The sequence below is a fragment of the Drosophila grimshawi genome, unplaced genomic scaffold (assembly GCF_018153295.1).
Source record: "Drosophila grimshawi isolate 15287-2541.00 unplaced genomic scaffold, ASM1815329v1 contig_1377, whole genome shotgun sequence".
NCBI classification, from domain to species: domain Eukaryota; kingdom Metazoa; phylum Arthropoda; class Insecta; order Diptera; family Drosophilidae; genus Drosophila; species Drosophila grimshawi.
Window position 1 is genome coordinate 26493591 of NW_025062900.1, and position 24290 is coordinate 26517880.

The 24290-nt window shown below is 33.1% G+C and overlaps 1 protein-coding gene across 1 annotated transcript in view; it reads right to left on the bottom strand.

Annotated features, from left to right (window-relative positions):
* The window catches only part of LOC6567184, a 140864-nt gene that overhangs the window by 111503 nt on the left and 5071 nt on the right, over positions 1-24290 (bottom strand). Inside the window, 1 exon segment of the mRNA XM_032739229.2 lies at positions 4221-4253. Within this exon segment, the coding sequence (XP_032595120.1) occupies positions 4221-4253 (33 nt within the window).

Here is a 24290-nt window from a genome sequence, read left to right on the forward strand (position 1 = left end):
AGACAATCAACTATCTTGAATGCAAAAAAATAAAACAACTTCAGGAAAAACTCGTAGAATGTCAATCGAAACCTGTGTATTCAAGCTGTATGTGTAAATTAACCAATGTGTATACGATTAAAGTACTCGGCTAGTGCCGGTTGGACTCTATTAATGGCAGTGTGAGTTTAAATCGAAACTGAAAAAATACAATGTTGGTTTCGGAGAGCTACTAGGAGAATTTTTCCAAGGATTAGAGAAGCTCCACTTACTGACGCAATCGCAAGAACACGAGTTGCATATTCACCTTGAGTACTTTAAAAATGAAAAGTCAAATATAGTAATTATTTCGTTGGAAATGAGAAATGAGAAAGAGTCGTATGCGATAAAAATGCTTTAGAGAATATTCTGGAAATGCAAAATATTCATTGCAAAAGAATTTAAGCCTGAACAGGATAATGACATTGACGGGGAAACTTGTGCAACATTATACGACTCCGGTTGGTGGTTTTACGACTTTATACAGACTATATATCAGTAACTCTACTGTAGAATATGTTGATGGAATTGAATGGAGAATTAGACAGTATAAATTTGTGACTAGATCCAAAGATAAGTAAATTGGAATCACTTGACTATTTCTAACATATAAATTTTATTGAAACTAACCTTTTGTTTGAATAATAAAGTACAAGCAATTTGGTTTTGGAATGATCAATATCAGTGGTAAGAAATCGAATAGAAGATGTGCTGAACTATATAAGGTAGGTGGCTTCACGCCTATTATGATTGGTAAACGATTTAAATATTATTTGTTGTATTATAATTTCGATTACTATTATTTCCCTTTTTATACTTTGATACCAAAGGTCTCATAGTGTATTGGTTTTGTGCAATGTCCGTTATGCTGTCTGTCCGTTGATATAAACGCGACTCATTCAATAATAACAATAATTGCCAATCGATAAAGCCACGTATCTGCCACCAAATTTGGTTGGTAGATTGTTGGCGATATATTTCAAAGATCGGCATTTACCGCACCCATCCCAGCAGCTCCCCCCCCCCCCCACCCCAAGTCTTCCGCCCCTACAAATTTGAAATGGCTATATCCTCCGCAGTTTTTGAGCTAGCTTTTTTTGAGTTAAATTTGGAAGGTATATTACTGGTAGGTATATTACTTAAGAACTGATAACAAATTTGTATGGCCACGCCCACACATGCGCCCATAATTGCCAAGGCCGATATTTCGGAAAGTCTAAATGGATAAATCCGCATATCACATATCATAATATCACAATCTTCCACAATTCTAAATATAGATTCACCATACATTTCAGCTAACTTGCTAGTATATATATTTTCAGACCACGCCCACACCCGCTGAAATGCGCATCCACAATTTGTTAGCTAGTCATCAAATTTTGAAGGAATGTGACTAAAGAGAGATTGATCAAAAATTGGATGGCCACGCACACTACGCCTCTCCAAACCGATACACCTCTTAGGGTAAATCGATAAATCCATATATCTCACACAATTTTAAAGTTAGTCACCAAATTTGAAAAGTAATTTTGCATGGTATTTCTTGGCTAAGCCAACCCAATCTTTGCTAACTGTTGTCAGCTGGTATTACTTATGGTATCAAAACATTTCGCAGTCGGTTCCGCCCGACTGCAACGTTCTCTCTTGTTTAATATATTGTAATTTAAATATTGAAAAAAGCTGACCTAAATGGGAATAAAAAGATGATCAGGCCAAAGTTGAAGTTAACTCTTAAATACTATCGCAACGAACGCTAAAAATTCAAAGACGAATACAGATGCTCACCGATATGAAGTTCGTAATTTATAAATCGCTTTGGCAATCGAGTCGCAATACTTTTATTTATTTAGCGGGTTGGCAGAGAGGGTAGCAAACAGTTTCCTTTACTTCTTACACTTCTTCAAATCTACAGCTGATGCGATTATAGTCAGCAAAAATTATGGAATGAAATGACATCTTGAGGGCCAAGCGGTACTAGCACTGATAAAGCAGTATTAAGGAGAATATAAAAAAAATAGTGAAGACGATTGGAACTTTTATGGGTATGACCAGTTAATAACACTGTCCACTTACGCCCACGCAATCACTGGAAGCATTTTTTACGTTTGCCAAGATACTTTTAACCCATGCGCAAGAAAAAAAAACATAAAGACAATGAATCAAGCCTACAAAGTTGGCCAACTTTATGTGATGTTGCCTAAAGGCAAAAACAAATTTCCACATAGTACCAAACTCTGAGTTTTGAATAGGGCAATTGAAATGGCTCAGATGGTTTTGCGGTTCGCTGCCCGCTTACTATTATGTGTCAAAATTATGTAAATGAATTGGCGAAAGTCCTTACGTAAGGTCTTACTTAACAAATTGTATATTTTGTATTATTAGAGGTACAAATAATACACCATATAGTTTGAATACGAAAAGTATGCCAAATTAAAAACCCAGCTACTTGTTGGCAAAAAAGCATTATGACAAAAAATAACACAAATTTTAATAAAAACCAATTACAAAAATAATAAGAACTTACGTTTATTTTATGTATATATCCATCATTAAAATATTAAGCTAGAATGAGCAAACCAAGGCACTTTAGGGCCAATCATTCTTTTAAGTTGAAGCCTCGGAAAACAAGTGGGCGGCCAAAAGCTTACCCATTTAACCAATTTTCAGCAGCCCACAAAAACGATTACATTGACCGCAACGGCAGCACACACTGCTGCTTACTATGTGTCTGGAGGCATGGCTTATTGTTAAACGGATTCAATGTAAAGAACCGCCTGCACCACTTGCTGGCCAAGTAACAACTCATCAAACTATATTTTCAATAAATAATGACAGTGAATTGAAGAGCATGCTGGGCACGCGGCTGGTGGAGGGTGGCTTTGCAAGAAACACAAACACAAGCCAAAACACATACTTAGTTGCCTCCAGTGTGTGTGTGTGTGGATGTGTTACCACGTCCAGGTACCGCTACTGGCCGTATGCAGTAAGCATTGGCATGTGTGGTAGCAACTTTGGCAGTGCCTGCTTTGCATATACCTTCATCTTCCTCCAGCAGCGACGTCCACCTCCTTTACAGTAGAACAAATTGCGTGATTATCAAAATGTATTTTTGCGTATTAATGCTTTAAGTTGATTTCTAAAAAGGATAATTAATAATTATGTGTTATTTTTTGTTACGAAATGAACTGCAAACAATTTTGGCTTTGCTTTTATTTTGATAATTTACAATTAATAATAATTATTAAATAATTTATTAATAAATATTATTTTGGTTTATTAGTATGAAAGAGTACATCTTAAGGTGTAATTTTTTTTCATAGTTAGACATGAAGTTCACGAAAGTAAAAAAAATATATGTTTATATATATATTTATTGATACATTTATATATATACATATATATATATATAAAACTTTACAAATATATATGAGATATGTAAATTATTGTCAAGTTCAAAATGCTGTGAATTTTTAAGATTTACTATAATAATTACATTAATTATTTCAGTTAAGGTTAAATTGTAATTAAATAGTAAATGTTAAGAAAAATTCAGAACATTTTGAACTCGACATTGACATATCTTACATGAATGTGTAGTTTTTTGTAATATTGACTCTCGACAGTGCCTCATTTTTCAATTTTAGTGGGCATATACGCACAATAAATTGCACTGGTCCACGAAGTGACGGAGTGTAAATGGTCGAGGAGCGCCGTAAAAACTGCACATGCCATTTTCACGAGACCACATTTAGCAGTCTTTTAATCTTTTTGGCTACTTTATGGGGCCTAAGACCGCAACCAAATGGCTGAATATTGTTGCTGTAACAAAACTTTTTACTTTTACTAATTTCAAATATTGTATTGTTATTGTATTATTATAAAAATTAATTAAACATCTTGATTTGTAGAAATGTATCTAAATTTGAAGAGATTTAGTCTAGTCTTTATTCGTATGTGCACATAAGCATAATTATCGTGCAGCTTCTCGTAAGCGTACTTAATCTTTAAATTAAGATATTCGGTTTCAGTTTAAAACCTTAGTAAACGTTTAAACACCCATTTTAATTCTTGAGTGTGTTTGCTTGGCATTTATATGGCTAAGTGAAGACACATAAATAGGAAGAATGGACAAAAGATATGTGGCCACACATTTGCCATTAAATTTGATTGATTGTCGTAGTGGGTGTTCTGAAGCTTACCTCTTTCAACTCCAGAAATATCTTTTGCGTAGCCTGCAAATAGAAGAAACAACAAAACATTCTGTTAATTTCACAAGTACTCCTACATATAAATAATATTTAAGGTATTTTTGTAATATTTCTTAATGGCACAAACAAGAATGCAAATCAAAAAAATAAATAAATAAAAAAGCAAAAGGTTGCACGACCTTACCTTGTGCGCCCCAAAGGGTTCAAGAGTTTTGGGCGCACAAAACGTAAAGTATTCAAATTAAAAACTACTTGAGTGAGTAAAGTGCAGCCGGGAAAAATTTTTCCTTCCTACCAGAAGAAAAAAATTCTGTGTGCCACAAAGTTAAGAATTCAGGAAACTCACTGCCAGCTCTCAAATGTAAAATGCACAACCGACTGTCAAGAACTTCTAGTCCCTTTCATGGGTAGCTAGCTATGAAAGAGTCAACGATGGTTTCAAAATAAGCTGCGCAAAAATAGCACAGAAGAAATCATAGATTATTAAATTAGAATTTGTCCATATTAATCGATGTAATTTAATAAATTTATACGGCAGCAATTTAATCGAGGTTGATTTTGTCAGGTATATTATCATTTCTAGACCTTTCATATATATTGCAGTCAGAGCAATATTTATTCGTATATTCTTCTTTTAAGTGTTTTCTGCACATTGATATTTACATTTTTATTATTCATGCTTTCATTCGTTTTTCGCCTTACAATGGGAATCATCGTGATTTTTTCTGGGATAACTTTATTTTTAGTGATGAGTCTAGATAAAACAAAAAGTTGGATTCGATGACCTTCCCAAAGTAAATGAAATGCAAATATAGTTATGACTGAGAAAGGAGGGTGAAGCATGACGGAGTATATTTAGTGGTTAGGGTATGCAAAGATGCAGCTGCAGCTAAATCTGTCAAAACATTTCAAACGAACATTTTAGTTGAAGAGCTCTGGGACTGAGGCTAGATCTGGTGACATTCTTATTCGGACAAGAACAGCCTATTAACCACTATAAACAAGAACAGCCTATTAACCACTGTAAACAGCTAAGAATGCAACCCCAGTCACCGGACCTAAACCCTATTGACCCTATTTGGACATGCTGGTGGAAAGAATAGGAAAATACGCTATTTCTTAAAGGAATCCGGCATAGCTAGTTCACGACGTTTGAAAGACTTCATAAAGGCAAAAGAATATCCAAGTAAATAGGATACATATTTTTTTAATTAGTATTTTAGAAATCTGAGAAGTGTTCCAATAATTTTTGGGCGAAAAAAAGTGTATTATTGGTTATAATTAATCATTTTATCATAAATAATATGTAATATGCCAACGTGGAGTTTTTCAGTTATTATATGTTTATATTATATTAAAATTAATCTTAATTCAAGTTATTAAGAGCCTTAAGACAAGTTAAATATGCATTTTTATACATTGTTGTGCAACCTTTCTATCAGTATACACAGTACCCAAAATGTTGTTCATTTCAGTTTAATTAATATTTATATTTGCGTCTGTTTTGGTTTTTGTATCGGTTCTGCACGTCTAATTAACGCTTAATTCTCATTTGCATATAACACAATAGAGAGAATCAGAATGAAATTTTGCTTTAATTGCATAAAGCTAAATGTGAACAATAATTCGCAAAGTGGGTTAGGAGAAGGCCGTGTTTTTCAAATTATTGTTAGCTGTGCGTTTTGTTGTCTCTTTTAGGTTGTGTGTGTTGATTGCAAAATTGGCAAAATGAGCACTAAATAATTTATACAATATTTAGTTATTATATTTATGTATATATGAACATGTATGTACGTGCTTATGGTAGTGACTAGTGTAAGCGATTAAATGCATTGTCTGGCGGCCCAATGATTATTCGCTTGTCCAATTTACAAGCGTCAAAATCGACAATTCGACGTTGCGCCAATTATACATATTATTATTGCTAATTAGTGTCGATTTTGAACACTTAAACAGCTCCACAACATGGGACATATCGCGTGTAAGCTGCATGTGTAATCTCTTAAGGCTATTAGCTTTTGTTTAAGCTTTTTGTTTCCTTTTTGTTATAAAAAAGGATATATAAATATATGTATATGTATATCGCAAGTAAAATATTTTGCGATATATAATTTTCGGATTTATAGAGACAATACATATTACACACCAAACAATTCGTATTCTCAAACAAACATATGTTAAATATAAATTTAAATTTGCTTCGATCTTCATCATTGCCATTCACAAATGCATTTTCCTTTGCTCTTTTCAACACACAACACAGAATGTCATTGCGAGTAATAATTCATCAGAGAGAGAGAGAGAGAGAGAGAGAGAGAGAGAGAGACCTTCCAACGGCCATAAAATCTGTAGCTGAAAAACTAATTTACATCCGATTTTAATTCATTAGATTTTGGGTTCATTGTTTTTTTCTTTAATGGAGACCGACATCCTTTTGTCTTGCCTGGCACTTTAGCTGCGGATGCATTAAGTCCCAACCCTCACCCATCAGTCCAAACAGCGCTCAACCCCTACTGCATACAAGAGCTGCAGTAAAATGTCAAAGTGGTATGCAGAAAAAATAAAACCAAAAACACTATGGTGTGTGAGTGTGTATGCTTGTATATATGAACAGTAAATTACTCGTAAATCCAGCGTGTGCACTCAAGCTACAATTTATTTTAACTGACGCTTCTGGCGGTCGCTAAGTAATTGAATCAAGTTTCTCTAGCTCACTTTCAGAAAGTATGCAGCCCATACAACTTAAGTAAAAGAAATGACAACTTTAAAGAACTTTGTACAACTTACTGATGCTCCTTTTACTTCGGCAAAATGAAACCATACCTGAATCGTTCGCATTTTAAGGAGGATCACTGCATTATATATTGATTAATGAAAAATATAAATGCAGGACTTCAATATCAATTGAAAATTTTAAATATATTTTCGCATTTTTGATTCAATATTCAATTAACGGTTTGACAGAAACAACTTTAAGTTGAGTGTACAAAGTTGAACAACACAATGTTCAACTTGCATTTATAGCGCATTGAATATTTCGACTTAACGCTTGTGAGCTGGCAAACAATTTCGTAAATCATTTCACTTTTTTCCTCAACGGCTTCAGACTTAGATACGCACATTTAAATTAGAAGAGTACAAAACGCAACTTGTCCCAAACAAGCTGAGCAGCTGTTATCTTGATTTCCAATTCAATTGACTAATCAGGCTTGGCGAGAGAACAGTTGGTGCAAATGAATCCGTACTGAAGCAAGTGCGTTCATGAAAATAGCGGATCACAATGCATGTACATACTGTACCGCAGGCTCTACTTTAATTACAATATACAAGGTATGGATTGCTTGCGTAAACCAACTTCATTATAAATAATTGCTAAAATTCCATAATCATGTATATTGATTACCAAAGGAAGAAAGCAGATATTGGTTGGAAAGATTGTGTTTAATTTTATTCCATGTAACAAAAATTACAATTACTTTAGCTTTTAGTTCTATGAAAGCGGACATGTCATCTGCTCTAATAGTTTCAGGGTATAACGCTCTGAAGAGTCAAAAAAAGAAGTACCCAAACTGGAAGTACCGGTTTTCGACAAACGTGTGCATGCGCACTCTGCAAAATTCGATTAAAGACACTTTATTTCTTCCTTATAAAATTAAAAATAACATTTTTAATTTTCAAAAAGGAATTACATTTTTAACATTAACATACCATTTTTATTATTTTTTTTAAAGTGAGGTTAAGGTGCGTAATTCGATTAAAGGCAGTGCTATTAATACAATATATAGAAATGACCTGAAAATAACAAATTAATAATGTGTCCAGCCACCAGATTTGCATATAACTTTAAAAAAAATTCGATTTGACGTCGATTCAACAACTAATTAAATCGTATCAGTAATAATTTAAACCCTTTGGACTACCGAGTTAAATTTGTTCTCATCAGAAAATACAAAATTTGGCACTTCTGGGTCCAGGACACGTATTCTTTTGCAACATTTAATCTGGCTATGTGGTGTGCCTACGTTAATGCTGGCTTTGACCACATTTTCTACCAATCGATTATTATCTGATAAAATTTTTTGAACACTATGTTTCGATATTTGTAGTTTTAGATTCCGTAGCATTTTTACATAACCCAGCCCCTAAGACTATAGATTTTTGACCGTGTGATAATTTTTGCTGTTGGTTTTTTAGCATTGTTTGTTGTAGATTTCCTTTCATTTTAGCATGCCATGAATTGCTGATGCTGATTGACTTAATTTAATTGATATTTGTTAGTTGATCCATTCAGTATCTCCTCAGGCTAGTATTTTTTCCTTTCCCATTCCCAATTTTTTATGCAACTAATAATTTCCACCTATAATTTTGAATAAATATGTATACTTTATTGTCGCATTCAAAGAAATTTCATATAAAGCCGAACTTACTTTTCCGAAGGCTAGAAAGTGACTGCCTTCAATCGAATTTCGTACACAAACTAGCTCAAATACACAATTATGCAAAAATCTTAAAATAAAAAACTAATGGAACTTTGGAAGCACCGTTATAAAATGCGTAAGCGAGGCCCTGTTGGGCTTGGTAAACTTCTTAGCACAATAAACACGAGAACGTTTAATCGAATTTAATAGAAGTTATAATATATAGTTTTTCCGATGTTGCTGATTTCTTGCCCAGATTTTAGGAGCATAATAAAACGCATATCTAATAAGTTTGTTACGCATTTATTAATAACCGAAAAGGTTTTGAATACAACATGGATAGATTTTCTATTTATCCCCTATTTTCGGGAGACCTCATTATTGATTTTAAAAACAAACTTATTGTTTCTATAGAATCTCTATGATCTAGTAGTCCAATGTTTGCTAGTCTAAATATAGGGTGCATTTAGATACTGCTTGTGAAAGCTTTAATAAGATAAACTACACTTTCTGTTACATTGAATTGAAGTGACCATTTGCAGGGGTATAAATAAAATAAAAATAAAAGTGCCCTCGCTTCTGTCGCTGTGTTGTGGCGTGTATATTGCCTCTGATCATATGTGTCTGTTGTATATACAATAGCTGTTATTACTTGTCGTGTTGTTGATTTTTGCATGTTGTCACCGTTGCCACAATAGCTACCGACGGCACATTGCACAAATGGCGTGGAAATTAAATTGTATTAAGTAATAAATGTTTAAAGCTTGTGAGTTATGCAATGTTAATGTTTATTAGTATTAAAAGTAGCGTAGGGTATGAACTTGCGTCGGTCTTTTTTGATCCTATTCCACACAGTGTGCACAATGTGCATATGCGGTGCCACAACAAATCAAATTCATTAGCCTATATTAGTACAATCAACTTAAAGTTGTCACAAATATTTCTAGAAATATTTATCGCCTTTTAAGTTTAATGTTATTGATAAAATTAAATCATTTATAGTTACATTGGCAATTGGATTAAAATTAAACTAATTGATAACTATACAAAGACAATTTATGAAAATTAAATAATAATAACTAAGAACTTTGCAAAATAAAATAAGAAAAATTGGTTAAGCTCAACTTTTGTGTGCAATCTTTTAAGCAAAAAATAAATAAATAAATAAAACACATGTAAACTATGAAAGCTAAGTGTAAGGTCTGTAAAGCTGCCCAATGTGTTAACTTCATGAATTTATTTATAAACAGCAAGATTAAGGTTTAGTTTCGATGCGAGCTGCATATAAGAAAGCAAATATGTTTTTACTTTATTTCAAAAAGAGTTAAAGTTATTGACAGCATCTAAACTCCGCGAAATTCGATTAAAGGCACTTGATTTTTTTCTTATAAAATTAAAAATAAAATTTAAAATTTTTTTTTGTTCCCCAAAAGTTTGCCGTTTTAAATACACGTCAAATTAAATTTGTAAAATCAACATAACATTTCTTATGATTTTTTTTAAAGTGAGGTTAAGGTGCGAAAATCGATTAAATGCAGTGCTAATTAACACAATAGGTAAAAATTACATGAAAATAACAAACTAATAATGGGTTCATTCTCCATATTTTTAATAACTAAAAAAAACTACATTTGACATCGATTCAACAACTTTTTACAACTCTGAAAGTGAGATTTTGAACCACTCCTTAACGATAGCCTTTGTAGCTGGTCAACTATCTCAAACTGTAAATTACCCACTTAAACTCGACTGCACATGTTGCTTTCTATGACATTCAGATCAGGTGATTTTGCTAGCCACTCTAAAAGTTTAAACTCCTTATCGCGAAACTCGCGACACATATATTGGAGCCTTTGGGTTTGGTTGATGCTTCATAAAGTTCAGCAAAAACTGCGATCAACAGGTTTAAATAACTCTCCGAGCTCATACGGCCTTTACGTATCGTAGTCCTGTTGTGATGACTGAATATATCTCAGATCATTAGTGAAGCACCATCATAGCTTCGAGTAGGGAAAATCTCTTATATTTATATCGTACCCATAATAATTAAAACCGTTTGTACCATGGATATTACATTTTTTCTCATCAGTAAATACCAAATTTGGCACTCCTGGGTCCAGTACTTATGTTCTTTTGCAAAACTTAATCTGGCTATGTAGTCTGTAAATACTGGATTTGACCTAATTTTCTTCCAAAGTGGTGATCGACCTGATAACATTTTTTTAACACAGCGTTTCGACATTTGTAACCTTAAATAAAATAGAATTTTAGATGCCGTAGCATGTTTATCCAGCCCAGCCCGTAAGATTACAGATTTTTTACCGTGTGATAAATATTTAATGTGGGTTTTTTACATTTTTTGTAGTAGCTTTCTTTTAAATTTAACATGTTATTGCTGATGCCAATAGGCATAATTTAATTGATATTTGCCTGTTGCTCCATCCTATTTACTATTCCCTCAGATGAGTGTTTTTTACTTTCCCATTCCAAATATTTGTATGCAACTAATATATTTCTACCTATAAAATATATATACTTTACTATCCCAATCAAATAAATTACAAATAATGCAATAAGCCACACAAAATGTGTAATAAATCGATTGAAACCCCTTTGGCAGTACGTCGTTGGCAAGACGGTCACCCACCATACAATTTAACTTTAAATGATTGTGCCTCCGAAAAAAAGCAAAAAGCAGTAGTCTAAGCATGACTGGCTAGCGACTAAGAGCTGCGCTTCTTCTTTCTCATAATACAGACAATAGAAACTTAATTCAATAAAGTATTTCCATGATGTGTTCACAGCCCCGACAAAGCCGCAGCGAGCTAACTAGATACACAGACTAAAAAGCTCCGTCATATGTACCACATTTCAGCAAAATAAGGATATATGCCAACTTTGATCAAGATAAATTAAAAGCTGAGGGACAAGTTTGCATAGAAACAGACAGACGGATTCATTGCGTAAAAAAATTTTTTTTTTATAAATCGTAGCAGCGTTAGACCAGAGCGAAGGGATAATGAGGGACAAAGATAATCAACTATTTTTGAATACCGCAGAAATCAAATAACTTGAAATTGTTTTTTTTTTGTATTATTATTACTTTCTTTTGATAAATATTATTAAAGACGAATGTGTATTGATTTTAGTTTTTTGCGGAATATAATCATTAAAGCATTAAATAAAAAGTTTAAATAAGAAACCCAAAAGCAGCATTTTGGAAGGGTCAGCCGATAAAGTTTTATTTCAGTCACACATAAACAACAACGGAAATCGCAATTTCGCATTCCGAGGCAATGATAATTCTTTTAAGATTTGCATTATACAATTTTGTAAGAAAAAATATTTGAGTAATAATGTTAGATTAACAACTAGCGGAATACTTCGCATGAATTCTTTAAATATGTGTTATTATTAAGATAAATAGTCTACAGTCACAAAACTAATCTAAATGAGTCATATGAAGTAATCTACTTTAAAAATTGTTTAGCATAGTTTTTAATATTTTATGTGCTCAAAATAACAAGAACTTACTTTCATTTTTTATTCAAAGCAGTAAAATCTACTTTCTAAATTTGTCAAGCATAACCACGGGCATAAATCATAAATTTCAGGCAGCTCAGTGTGTCTACTATATTTTTCGTGCTTACCCATTTGTAAACAAAAGATAACTAAAATTTGCTATATTCACTATATTGTACCTTATTCGAAATATGCAAAAGTACAAATTTGAGCTCTTGACCCAAATGTCTCCTAAGATACACATAAACATATCAATTTCAATTAGGTATAGGGCTCAGCCAAATTTAAACTTTCAAGTCTGATTGTTGTGTAATTTATTTACCTATGCCTTCCAACTAGATACAGAAATAGAGACAGCACCAGACATGCTGATGATTATGGAACTGTAGAATGTATCAGTCAATGGGCTTCGGATTCGGTTCGTTTGACTCCAGTTTTTTGTGGATGGCATAAATCACATTTAAATGAAATGAGCGTGTGCCTGGCTGACTTTATGGCACTGCCCCCACAATTGTTTGGTAATCGTTTTGACTAAATGTTTTAGGTACCAAATCTCTTACATAGAATCGTATGGTACCAAACACAAGAAGAAAAAAAACTTGTTAGAATGATGTAGTCGAGTGAGCTTGACTACGATATACCCTGAACCCAGTTGTTAAATTTATTCTAGTTATATTGCTAAATTTCTCAAATTAAATAAACTTGAGCTTGACCGAAAGACGGACGGATATGGCTACATCAACTCGGCTCTTGATCCTGATTAAAAATATACATACTTTATGCGGACGCAGATGCTTCCTTCTGCCTGTTACATACATTTGCACAAAACCACCACACCCGTTCACAATTTATTTAGGATATAAAAAGGGCATGATATAAAAAGTTAAATGATTTCCCGGCTGCAACTGAGCGAGTGCCGGCTTTTTATGGTATTTTTTGTACGGGTTTCTTTTTTCTATACCGATTTAATTCAATCTCTATTTTTATTTTTTTTCCAAACGACTGATTCGATGCACTATTTGCAAAGTTCAAATCGAAAAAGAAAGATTGAGAGAAAACGCTAAAGAGAGGGTGAGGGTGAGAGCGAGAGATTTGAGATTGAACACAAAAAGCTGAAGTCCGATTTAAACGGATTTACGTTTTAAAGTCGACTCTTAACCTAAGCCCGAAATCCAAATAAAGTTTAGAAAATAAGCATTACGTAGTTGACATCATTAAATAATAGCTGCTATTACTCCATTGACTTTAAGTTATCCTATCAGTAGTTGTACGCAAAAAAAACGCTAGGCAATTTAGAAAATCCCGAAGGGCAACTCATAACTTATTTTCAGAAATTATATTTCTAAACTAACGTATGTTTTTTCTAAATTACATGATATATCTTTCTAAAATATGCAATTTTTTTTTTATAATTTTCAGAGTTTGTTCTTTTTTTAAATTTAGTTTTTGAATATTTTTGTTATTCTGAAACATTTATATTGGACATTTTTATTAATTGCTTCTGAAATTTACAAATGATTCTTTTCTAAAACTAGCGGTTTGCATTTTTACTTTGAAGAATTACATGTCTTAATAATAGGAAAAACTTCCAAAACAGAAAAAGAATTTTCTAATGTTATGCTTTTTTTATGTCTACAAATCTACATATTATTTATCATTAATTATTAAAATCAGGAAAAATTTTTGTTGGCTTCATTGCGGTTTTCATTTTTGGAACATTTTATAGTAATTTTTTTCTGAGTGTACTTTTATTTTGACTGCATTTGTATATACGGGTAAAAAAAAATGGATTATCAAATAGTTGAAACATGGTTGATGCATTTTATTTTGGTCGGCATGCAAATGCCACAGCAATATAAGAATACTAAAAATACCGAAAAATATCGGCAAATAACTGAGCGCACGTTTCTTGATAATTTAATACAAATATCAAATACATTGAATATTTAGAAATCTATCGATATGCACATATAAATGACAATATAAAAAAAAAACAAAACATAAATACATACATACAAACATTCAAACATACATACATATATATATACCATTTATATATATACACATATACATACATATGCATACATACAAACATATACATACATACACATATGCGTATTTGAATAAAAAAGATATGCGTATATTTCTTGCAGCGAGTGAGCGATGCTACCACCAATAAGTGACGTCCACGACGGCTTTTGTTTCTGCTGCTGTCATTGACGTGGATTTTCCACGAAACCGGAAATTTGAAAACCGAAGCAGCAAAACGTAAATACCTTCCCGTGAAGGGTAGTAAATTGCCAAGAACCACGTTAGCCTTGCCACCACAATGGTGAGGTGAACATCTGCGTTCTCAATGTGCCAAGCATTTAAGCCAAAAACGAATGCTTGAAGACACATGCGACCCACTCGTTGCTATCTCGCTGTCTCGCTCACTATCATTGCTATTATCAACACTCAACACTCGACACTCGAGCACAGCAAATTTACAACTTGGTCAATTGTGCTGGCCAAGCACAATTTCATAAGACTGAAATTTCAGTCGCTGTGTCTTACGTGTTCAGTTTGCTGGAGAACAGCGGATTTAATCAGTGAGTCAGTAAAATAAGCGAAAAACAAATAGTATAAAAATGCACTGCAATGGTTAGGACGATTTTAATTTATTTTCTATTCGTTCTACATACATATGCAATAAGGTAAATTCCGATTAGTTCAGTTTAATCAACAAGTTTTTTTTTATTATATTTTAATAACCCCAAATATGTTTTAAATATACATATTTGAATTTGCAATTTAATAATTAATATTATATACTCCGTACTCGGTTTTATTGCCGAATTTTCCATTACAAGTTTTACGTGGAATTTCTACAATTTCTTAAAGCCGGCAGAGGTACTGAATGCAAAAAAAATCTTAAAGCGCATCTTTTTATTCACAAGCTCGAACTTAAATTACTGATTCGTGATGAACGCGTGCATATATACATACATACATATAGAAATATTTACACTCGAGTCGATTATCCTACCGTTCCTTTCTCATAGTAATGAGATCTTAATGAAAATTTGGCAGCTGATCAGAGATGTGTTAGTTGTGGCTTTTATTGTGTTATCGATCAAATGTAGTAAACTTAATTTGCGCGGGGTTTACAAGGACCTCCAAATTTGAAGTCTCTAGCTCTTATAGTCTCTGAGGTGGGTTCATACAAACAGATGGATGGACAATGCTATATCGACTCAGCAGTTGGTCCTGGTGAAGTACATATATTATATGTAATTTATGTGGTGGAGGTGCTTCCTTTATTCCGTGTTACGTAAATTCATACAAAATAAATATATAAAAAATGGAGTTGCAAATACTCTGCTGTTTTAAAGGTTTTATTTATTTGAAGAATCCTAATCCATAAAGATGCCCAACTCCCCCAAATCCTTTCAAACGAAACTTATGCAACTTAGGGACGAAATGGTAGCCGAATACATATTCGAACGAAATTTCACAGTTTGTATGAGTAGTAAAAGGGAATGGACAACTCTGGATGAAATCCATCCCATGAAATGGTACACCGATGGATCACTCACGAATCAGGGCACGGGTCTTGGAGTGGTGGGTCCTCGGGTATTCTACCATGAATCCATGGGAACGCACACCAGCATATTTCAGGCTGAGGTGTGTGCGATAGGGAGATATTCGGACTTCAACATAGAACGTAACTATCGGAATACAGATATATCAATCCTTTCCGATAGTCAAGCAGCATTGAACGCTATAATGGATTAAGATAACATCAAAGGTAGGCCATGAAGTTCGTTCAAAGCTAGACCTACTCGGGACTCACAACAGGCTCACCCTACGATGGGTCCCGGGCCACTGGGACATAGCGGGAAACGAGGCGGCTGACAAGCAAGCAAGAATGGGGGCAGGAAGGCCCCTAACAGGACCAGAACCGTATTGTGGCATAGGGAGACACACTATACAAGTGAAACTTAGAAACGAGGAGAGGCAGAGACGGCAACAGAGCTGGTCGGAGGCAGTAGGACTCCGGCAAGCGAGATGTCTCTTAGGTGGTTATAATCTTGTTCGATTTAAACAGATTATAACCATGGGAAAGAACAGTCTTAGGATACTTACCGGTTTATTGACAGGACACTGTAGACTAAGGAGTCACCTGACAAAATTGGGTATTTATAGTAGCGATCTCTGCAGGTTTTGTGAAAGAGAGGAGGAATCCTCGATGCACATCCTGGCAGAATGTGTCGCCTTAACTAGAAGAAGAAGCAGCATCCTAGGGGTGCATGTTTTAAATTGCAAAGACATAGAAGACTTCAACCCAACAAAGATCCTCACATTCGTGCGGGAGTTGGGGCTAATGGAAGAGCTATAAGCTCAGAAGGGGCACAATAGATCAAATAGGTCGTGGTGCAACTTCCCCAATAATAATAACAATAAAGGTTTAATTTTATTTTATTTGCAAACAAAATCGACTTTTTAAAAGGAAAAATGCGAAAACCGAAACTTATTCAATTTGCCGCTCCCTAATCCCTTTTTATGGTTTGGACCCTATTGATTGCTGCTCGTTAATCAATTTAATGCAAATCAAATGAACATTTCGACAGTGTTTTCGGTTAATGAAGGAGGGACTATTTGGGACGGCTTGAAGCTAATGGAAAATTATTTAGCGAGAGCTGAACTGAATGCCAGCACTTGGCAAAGCTAATCGAAAGAAGGGCAATAACTGATTGATTTATGTAGACATTAAAGATAATTCAAACATTTAATAAACATTATTTACTAGTGAGTGTTCAACGGGACAGCCACTTAAAGAACCTGGCTCGATTTATATATTGGAAAAGCTTAAGTACATTTTATTTATATAATTTTTTTTTTTTGTGAAGAAGTTCTCTTTGTCTACTGATATGATGTTTTTTTTTTTTTAAGTTAAGATCAAATTTATATACGATTGCAGTCAACATAATAGTAGTGATTTCATAGTCTCTTCGATTCCATTTATCATTTTACTATTTGATATATCTCCTCACACTTATTTTTTTATAATTTACTTATTTCTTTTGTTTACCTCCTGTTCTGGACTGTTTTGGCTAAGTGTCACAATTTTGCCACTGTCAAATAATAGTAGTGCTGGTGAAAATAGTCCAAATATTTTAAACTGAGAACTCCTAAAAGTCTGAAGTATGGATATAAATTTAATCCAGCAACAGCAAATGGTTAGTGTCTCTCACAGAATGACTTAAAATAATATACCACAAACGAAATTTTACTGGAAAATCATGATAAATAATGATTCTTAAGCATACGATTAAAAAAAGCCTTTATAATGTGGCATCGAGTGTTGCAACTATTGGCAGACCCCCAACGACAATAGACGCATAATACGAAGTCCAAGAATATAATCCAACAAAAAACATAATGTAAAAAGATTAAAGTCTAAAAAAAATCACAATAGATTTGACATTTAGTGAACATTTAGTGGACTGACGAATCCAAAACAGGTTTATATGGTGAACATTTCTAAATACACCTATTCGGAAACTAAATACTGCTGATTGTCTGAAAGGAAATCTCGGATCAGATCATATACATATTATATGTGATAATAACAAATTAAATTATGCTACAATACGTTAGTGATGAGATACCATTGACTTCAGGACACCCACTCCAGATACACTATTTAAGTCTGTATAGAATCAATCAAATCCAATGAAGTCAACGTGATGTCAAGGCCGGCACAGTCTATAGATCTCAACCAGATTGAGAATTTGCAGCGTTGGGAGTCTTAGAAGATTTTTGGATAACGATTTTTCAGAAATAAGCCAAAATAAGCTTCACGAAAATTAAGAAAGCTTCACTATTATTGAACTACTTATGACCGGCTCATTTAAGGACTTTAATTTTTAATTAATAATTTTATAGCTATCCCATCTTTTAATGTTTAATAATCTGCAGCATTAACTGATTGTGTTTAAATACAATTTCCATAGTTGTTGAACAATTTTAGAATATTTGTTTTTACATTTTCTAAAACATATGTGATTAGTAATTTATTTATTTTCAAATTTTTTCCATACTTCCTTAACTATCTGTATTTATAGTTTAGCGCAACCACGAAATTCCATTGACTTTGAATAGGTAGGCAACACAAATAGTGTTATGTGGTTCTGCGTCTGGGTCTCCATCTGAATTTGGCACAGCAAACGACAGCAACAACAATTATTAATAGCAATCAGTTTTCCGTGTCCCAAGGTAAAAGAAAAGCAACGACCAAAGACAGACACAGATGCAGATACAAATACGGACATAAACACCGATTCAGATACATATACAACTCCAGTTACAGACACCGCCGCATCTGTAGATCTGCGAGACAATGATGGCGAGACTATGAGCTTAATGAACAACATTAAAATTAATGAAATTAAACTTTGGCACACAGCTTCAGACATCGTACACTAAAATTAATATGCCACAGACTTTAGAAAATCACAAAACTTAAGAGACTAGGACTCCTAAATTCTGAGTATGTTCCCTCTTTATAATTACTTTATAATAAAACAAAAAATTAGCTTATTATTTAGGTTTAGGAAGTCTCATTCGGAAATAAATAAAGGAACTTGAAGCCATAAGTTCACAAGTCCATGTTAAGAAAGCTTTTGTATTTTTTATAAAGAGCTTACCATTGCGTAATACACATTCACAATATTTATTGATGTGTGTTTTGGCTGGCAATTTTACAAATTTTTTGTCATATATTCTGCCGAGTGTAGCAGCAAAAGAAGCAGCAGCCACACATTGCCCAAAAAGCGCGAAGCACATAAGAAGCAGACACAATAAAAATAAAAACAAGAACTCATGTCTCTTTATTTCACTTTTTCTTTCTCTATATGTATACTCACCCTTTTTTGGCAGATAGAATAAGAAATTTTCGAGACACACACAAAAGTAGAAAAGCGCATAAGGACGAAGCCAGCAGACAGAACAATGAAGTGGCAGGCAGCTTAGAATATTGCGTGCAAAGAGCACAGAAATAGCAAATAAGTCTAAACACATATATGATATGTTAATGCCCTTACAGAGCAGCTTTAAATTTAATAGGACTTATGCGCACTAGAAAAATGGCTAATGAATTTCAGATAAATAACAAATATGTCAAAACATCTAAACAAACAATATTTATAAAAAAATATTTTAAAACTACTTTGTTGCTTTCACAGCAATAATAAGAGAGTATATACAGCTAAACGCCTTGGCGCAAATTTAAAAATATACGGAATAAGCCAAGAAACTACATTGAAAAGCAACTTTTTTTGTTCATTTTTGTTGATGAAGCCAAAGTTTTGCTGACTGCACGTGAAACTATTTGGCGCCAGTTTACTTAAAATGAAAATGAAATACTTTTATTAATGGGCTGCCATTCTATCCAAAACAACCAGAAAACAAACAAACAGACAGACTAAGAAGAACTTGAGAGCGCACCTTGTCGTATCTTTGGGGCAAAAAATATATCTGCGTGTGGCAATACCGAAATAAATGCACATAATTTGCAATGTGAGTTAAATGAAAAGCTGTCTGGTTTGTTTTAGTACCCTATAATCTACATGAATCCAAACATTAATTTTTTGTATTTTTTTACTTTTAATATAATAATTTTCTTTTACTTTTTTATATCCATTGTTATTATTATTATTTTATTTTTTTTATTTTAATTTTCCATCCGTTCCTCTTCTTTTAAATAAATGTAGCATAGCGTATCGTTAAGTCGCACACGCTCAACAAAAGAACATTCGCTTCTTTTTTTTGGGTTTTTCATTCATTCATTTCGCATTTGTATCTATGGCTGGAAGTCTGGGCATAATGTATTTCTATCTGTAGCTGCGCTATGTCCAATGTTTGTTTGTGTTTCTCGCTCGTAACTTGACTTGACTTTCATTATTTACTCCCTTAGGCCCTCTTCCCTTTCTCAATGTGCTGGGAGAGTTTTATGTCATTGTCTGCCCGACTTTGTTTGGTCTGTTTATTTGTTTATCTGGCTGTCTGTGGCTTACCGCGTTGCTTTAATATTTTAATTAAATTTTTTCCTTTTGGCACTTTGATTGTTATTATGGCTATTTGGCATAATGAGGCGGCATAATTTGCACATAAAACCTAATTTAGGCGCATTTTTAGTTGGCAGTTTCCTTATTGAATTACATAGACGTTGACACACATGCAGACACACGCAAACACACTCACACGTAATTACATACCGAGAGTTTGTGTGCGTGTATTATCTGAACCTTTACCATATTCTTTGCCCATGACAGTTAACTCATGTTCAAATGGCAAATACATCCACAGGAAACAAATCAGTTCACAAATAATATGCACCACCGGCAACACAACACCTGGCGTTTCATGTCTTCGGCTTACGAAATGACAAACATCAAAATGGAAAACGCAAATGAAAATGGAAATGGGGCTTAAAAATCGATTACCGATTGATATGTATCGATTTAATAATCTGCTAAGGCTGCGACGGACAAATATCGTAGATCAAATAAATAAAACGTAACATTGAAAAATGAAACGTAAATATTAAGCATCATACAAGCATAAAACCAAACAAATTAAGCTTTCAAAACGAAATCGACTAATAAAAATCGTAATGGAAGAAAACTGATCATAATTCAAACTTTGGATCTACGATGGTCTATTATTAGAAATTAAAGCATTTTTCGTATAATGACATTCATTTGATTTATTTATATGTTAACCCCGTCATTTCAGAAGGATCTCAACTTATTGAAATAGAGTATAAGGAAAAATAAAAGCAGAATCGAATTTTATTAGTTATTTTTATTATTACATATTTAATTGAAAACACTACTGTTGTATCTTTTGGCAATCTTCTAGAGTTGATTTCGAGTGAAATCATATAAATACTCTGCGATATTCGATTAAAGGCACTCGTTTTTATGGTGCTAAAAAAGGTATTATAAGGCAGTCACTTTCTAGCCTTCTGAAAGATAAGTCGGGCGTTATATAGAATTTCTTTGAATGAGATACATATTTATTTAATATTTTATAGATAGCTATAGATTAGTTGCATACAACAATTTGGAATAGAAAAGAAGGATACACTATAGCCTGAGGAGATAACTAAGATTCTTGCTTACAAGGATACTGGATTAAAAACAAGGTTAGAAAAATCGAAAGCTCGTGATCAACTAATTTGATCAGGTCGTGATCAATTCCTGGAAAGAAAATCAGGCGAAATCTAGTATTTACACACCACATAGCCATTGGACGAGATGATGAGAAAAAATTTAATTTCGATGTTCAAAGCGGTTTAAATTGCTACTGGCATGATTTAAAGAAGTCTCAGAGGTTTTTTCTAACTCGAAGCTGTGACGGTGCTTTACGCATTCAGTCATCATAACAGGACCTAGATTTTTAAAATGTCAGGTCGTATGAGCTCGGAGGGTTATATAAACCTGTTGGACGCAGCTTTGGTTAACTTTATGGAGCATCAACCAAACCCAAATGCTTCCAGCAGGATAATGCTCCAATACATGTATCGCGGATCTTTAAGAGTGGCCAGCAAGTTCACCCGACCAAAATCCCATAAAGAACATGTGAGGACACCTGTTCATCGAGCTTAAGTGGGTAATCCACAGTTTGAGACAGTTGACCAGCTACAAAGGCTGCAGTTATGTATGTAGAATGGTTCAAAATACCACTACATGAGTTCTGAAAAGTTATTAAATCGATATCAAATCGATTTTTTTTAGTTATAAACAAATCTGGAGGCTGAATACACTATTAATTTGTTATGTTATTTCTATATATTATATTAAATTTATTAGCACTGCCTTTAATCGAATTTCGCACCATAAACTCATTTAAAAATTTTAATAAAAAATTGTATATCAACGTTAAAAATTTAATTCCTTTTTTATTTGACGTGTATTTAACTTTGTGGAAAAAAAACTAAAAATGTATTTTCAATTTACAAAAAAAAAAAAAAAAGACCAAGTGCCTTTGATCGAATTTCGTAGATTGTATATACCGCATTTACGCACTGGCTGACATTTAATTCAAATCCAATTACCAGGATAACCAAAGCAACGCAGTTGCCATTTTTTATTTGCGCTGTTACCTCTTTTCAGCGCACCCGAAAGAATAATAATAATAATAATATAAAAGGGCAGAAATAAATATCTCATTTTGCATTTTAAGAGATTTGCAGTTCCCATCGCATCCTGTTACCTGTCACAGTTAACGACGCACACGTGTAAGTTGCCGCTACACAACACCACACCAACCACTGCAATTGCTAACATTTGGGTTTTTAGGGCTTGTCGCTATTTACAGCAAGTCACGCCCTTTTATTAAAGCCACTCATCAATTTTGAAGCCCCAACCAAGCGTTTGACATATGCAGCCAGCTTAAAGGATTTATCAGCAAAGTATTCAAGAGATAAATGAAATATATACATACACATCAATAAATATACACTCAGAAAAATAGCCGGCTTTAATTTTGGAAAATATTTTTACAAATTAAGGCTATGATTTTAAGATTTAACATATGCAAACTAGATAGTTTATTCAATTTTATTTTTTTATCCTTTCTTTTTTTTTTTTAAAATAACGGTTTGCATTTATACTTTTTAGAAATGTATTTCTTAACAATAGAAATCGTTTCGAAAAAATTACTTTCTAATTTCACGAAAAAACTGTTTCGCTTATTTAGAATTTTTTTTAACAACCAGATTTTTTTTCTGAGTGTATATATATGTATATATATAGATGTAAATGTACATACTATATACATATCGATGCCAAATGGCATTGCAATACGAGTGCTGACACATTTGCAGCATAGCTGACGTATATATCTGCCAGATACAAAACAAATAGCTGTAGATCCTATTTGGCCAGTCGCAGTCAATCATACATGGAAATCGAAACAATACCAAAAGGGTTTGCTAGAAATGGGTGTGCTTATGTATAACACGTTCTGCAAATAAAACAACAGAAAAAGAGACGTCAAATGTGTTTTGTCAAAAAATAAATACCGTGCCACAATGTCGATCAGAAAACTAGAACTCGTAGGGTTTAACATGTGATGTTTATTTTGAATAATTCAAGTTTCCTTTTTTGTAATTGGAGTAGGTAAGCATTGTTAAATAAAAAATATCATAATTGCAGATATTCTTGATGGCTATAATAATCAATGTTGGAATAGTCAATAGGTAATAAAATCCATCAAAGCCTAGCAAATGGTATTTAGCATATGATCATTACAATTGTAAAATCGACATCATCGAGAAGATATACCTTATATACTCGATCGAAGCTATACAAGTTACTAATGATATTCCCTTCCTTGAATGTGGTCATTACATTCATTACTAATTTAAATCACTCTCTCAAATGCATACTGTACCATACTCTTTACTTATTGGCATAAATTCGAAAATTGTTAAATTTAATTTGAATTTATGTTAACTATTTTGAGAAAGCACACATTAACCATGATAAATGCATAAATATAAATATAAATGCATATAAACAAAAGGATAATAATAAGATATCTGGCCAAGCAAAATAGATTTTTATAATATTAATTTAATCTGATTAACTTGTCTTAAAGTTTGTTCAATTATTGTACATTTGTGCCAAGCAACAATAATGTAACTAAGTTTTTGAATTAATGCCAAAATACAAAAAATGTTCATCTGCCATGTGCGACTTCTTGTCTTCACAAATTGCCAGCGCATTTGCATTATCGGAAATTATGCATAATACATGTAAATATGTAAGTACAATCCTTTTAAGCTTTTTTTTGATAATAAAAAAAATTTCATAACATTGAAATTAGGTTGATTCGCTATAATTTGTAACCCCAGAAGCCGAAGTTTGATTAATTCGCTATAATTCGAAACCTTAGACGACGCAGTCCCACATTACATTTTATTTATCAATATGGACCAGTTTTTACATATCAGCAGACAATAACACAAAAGATAGTTCGGAAAGAGAATAATTAAAACACATCGATCGTATCATGAACAAGACTGAATGTTATTATTTATAAGAACAATTGAGTACGAAGAAAGATT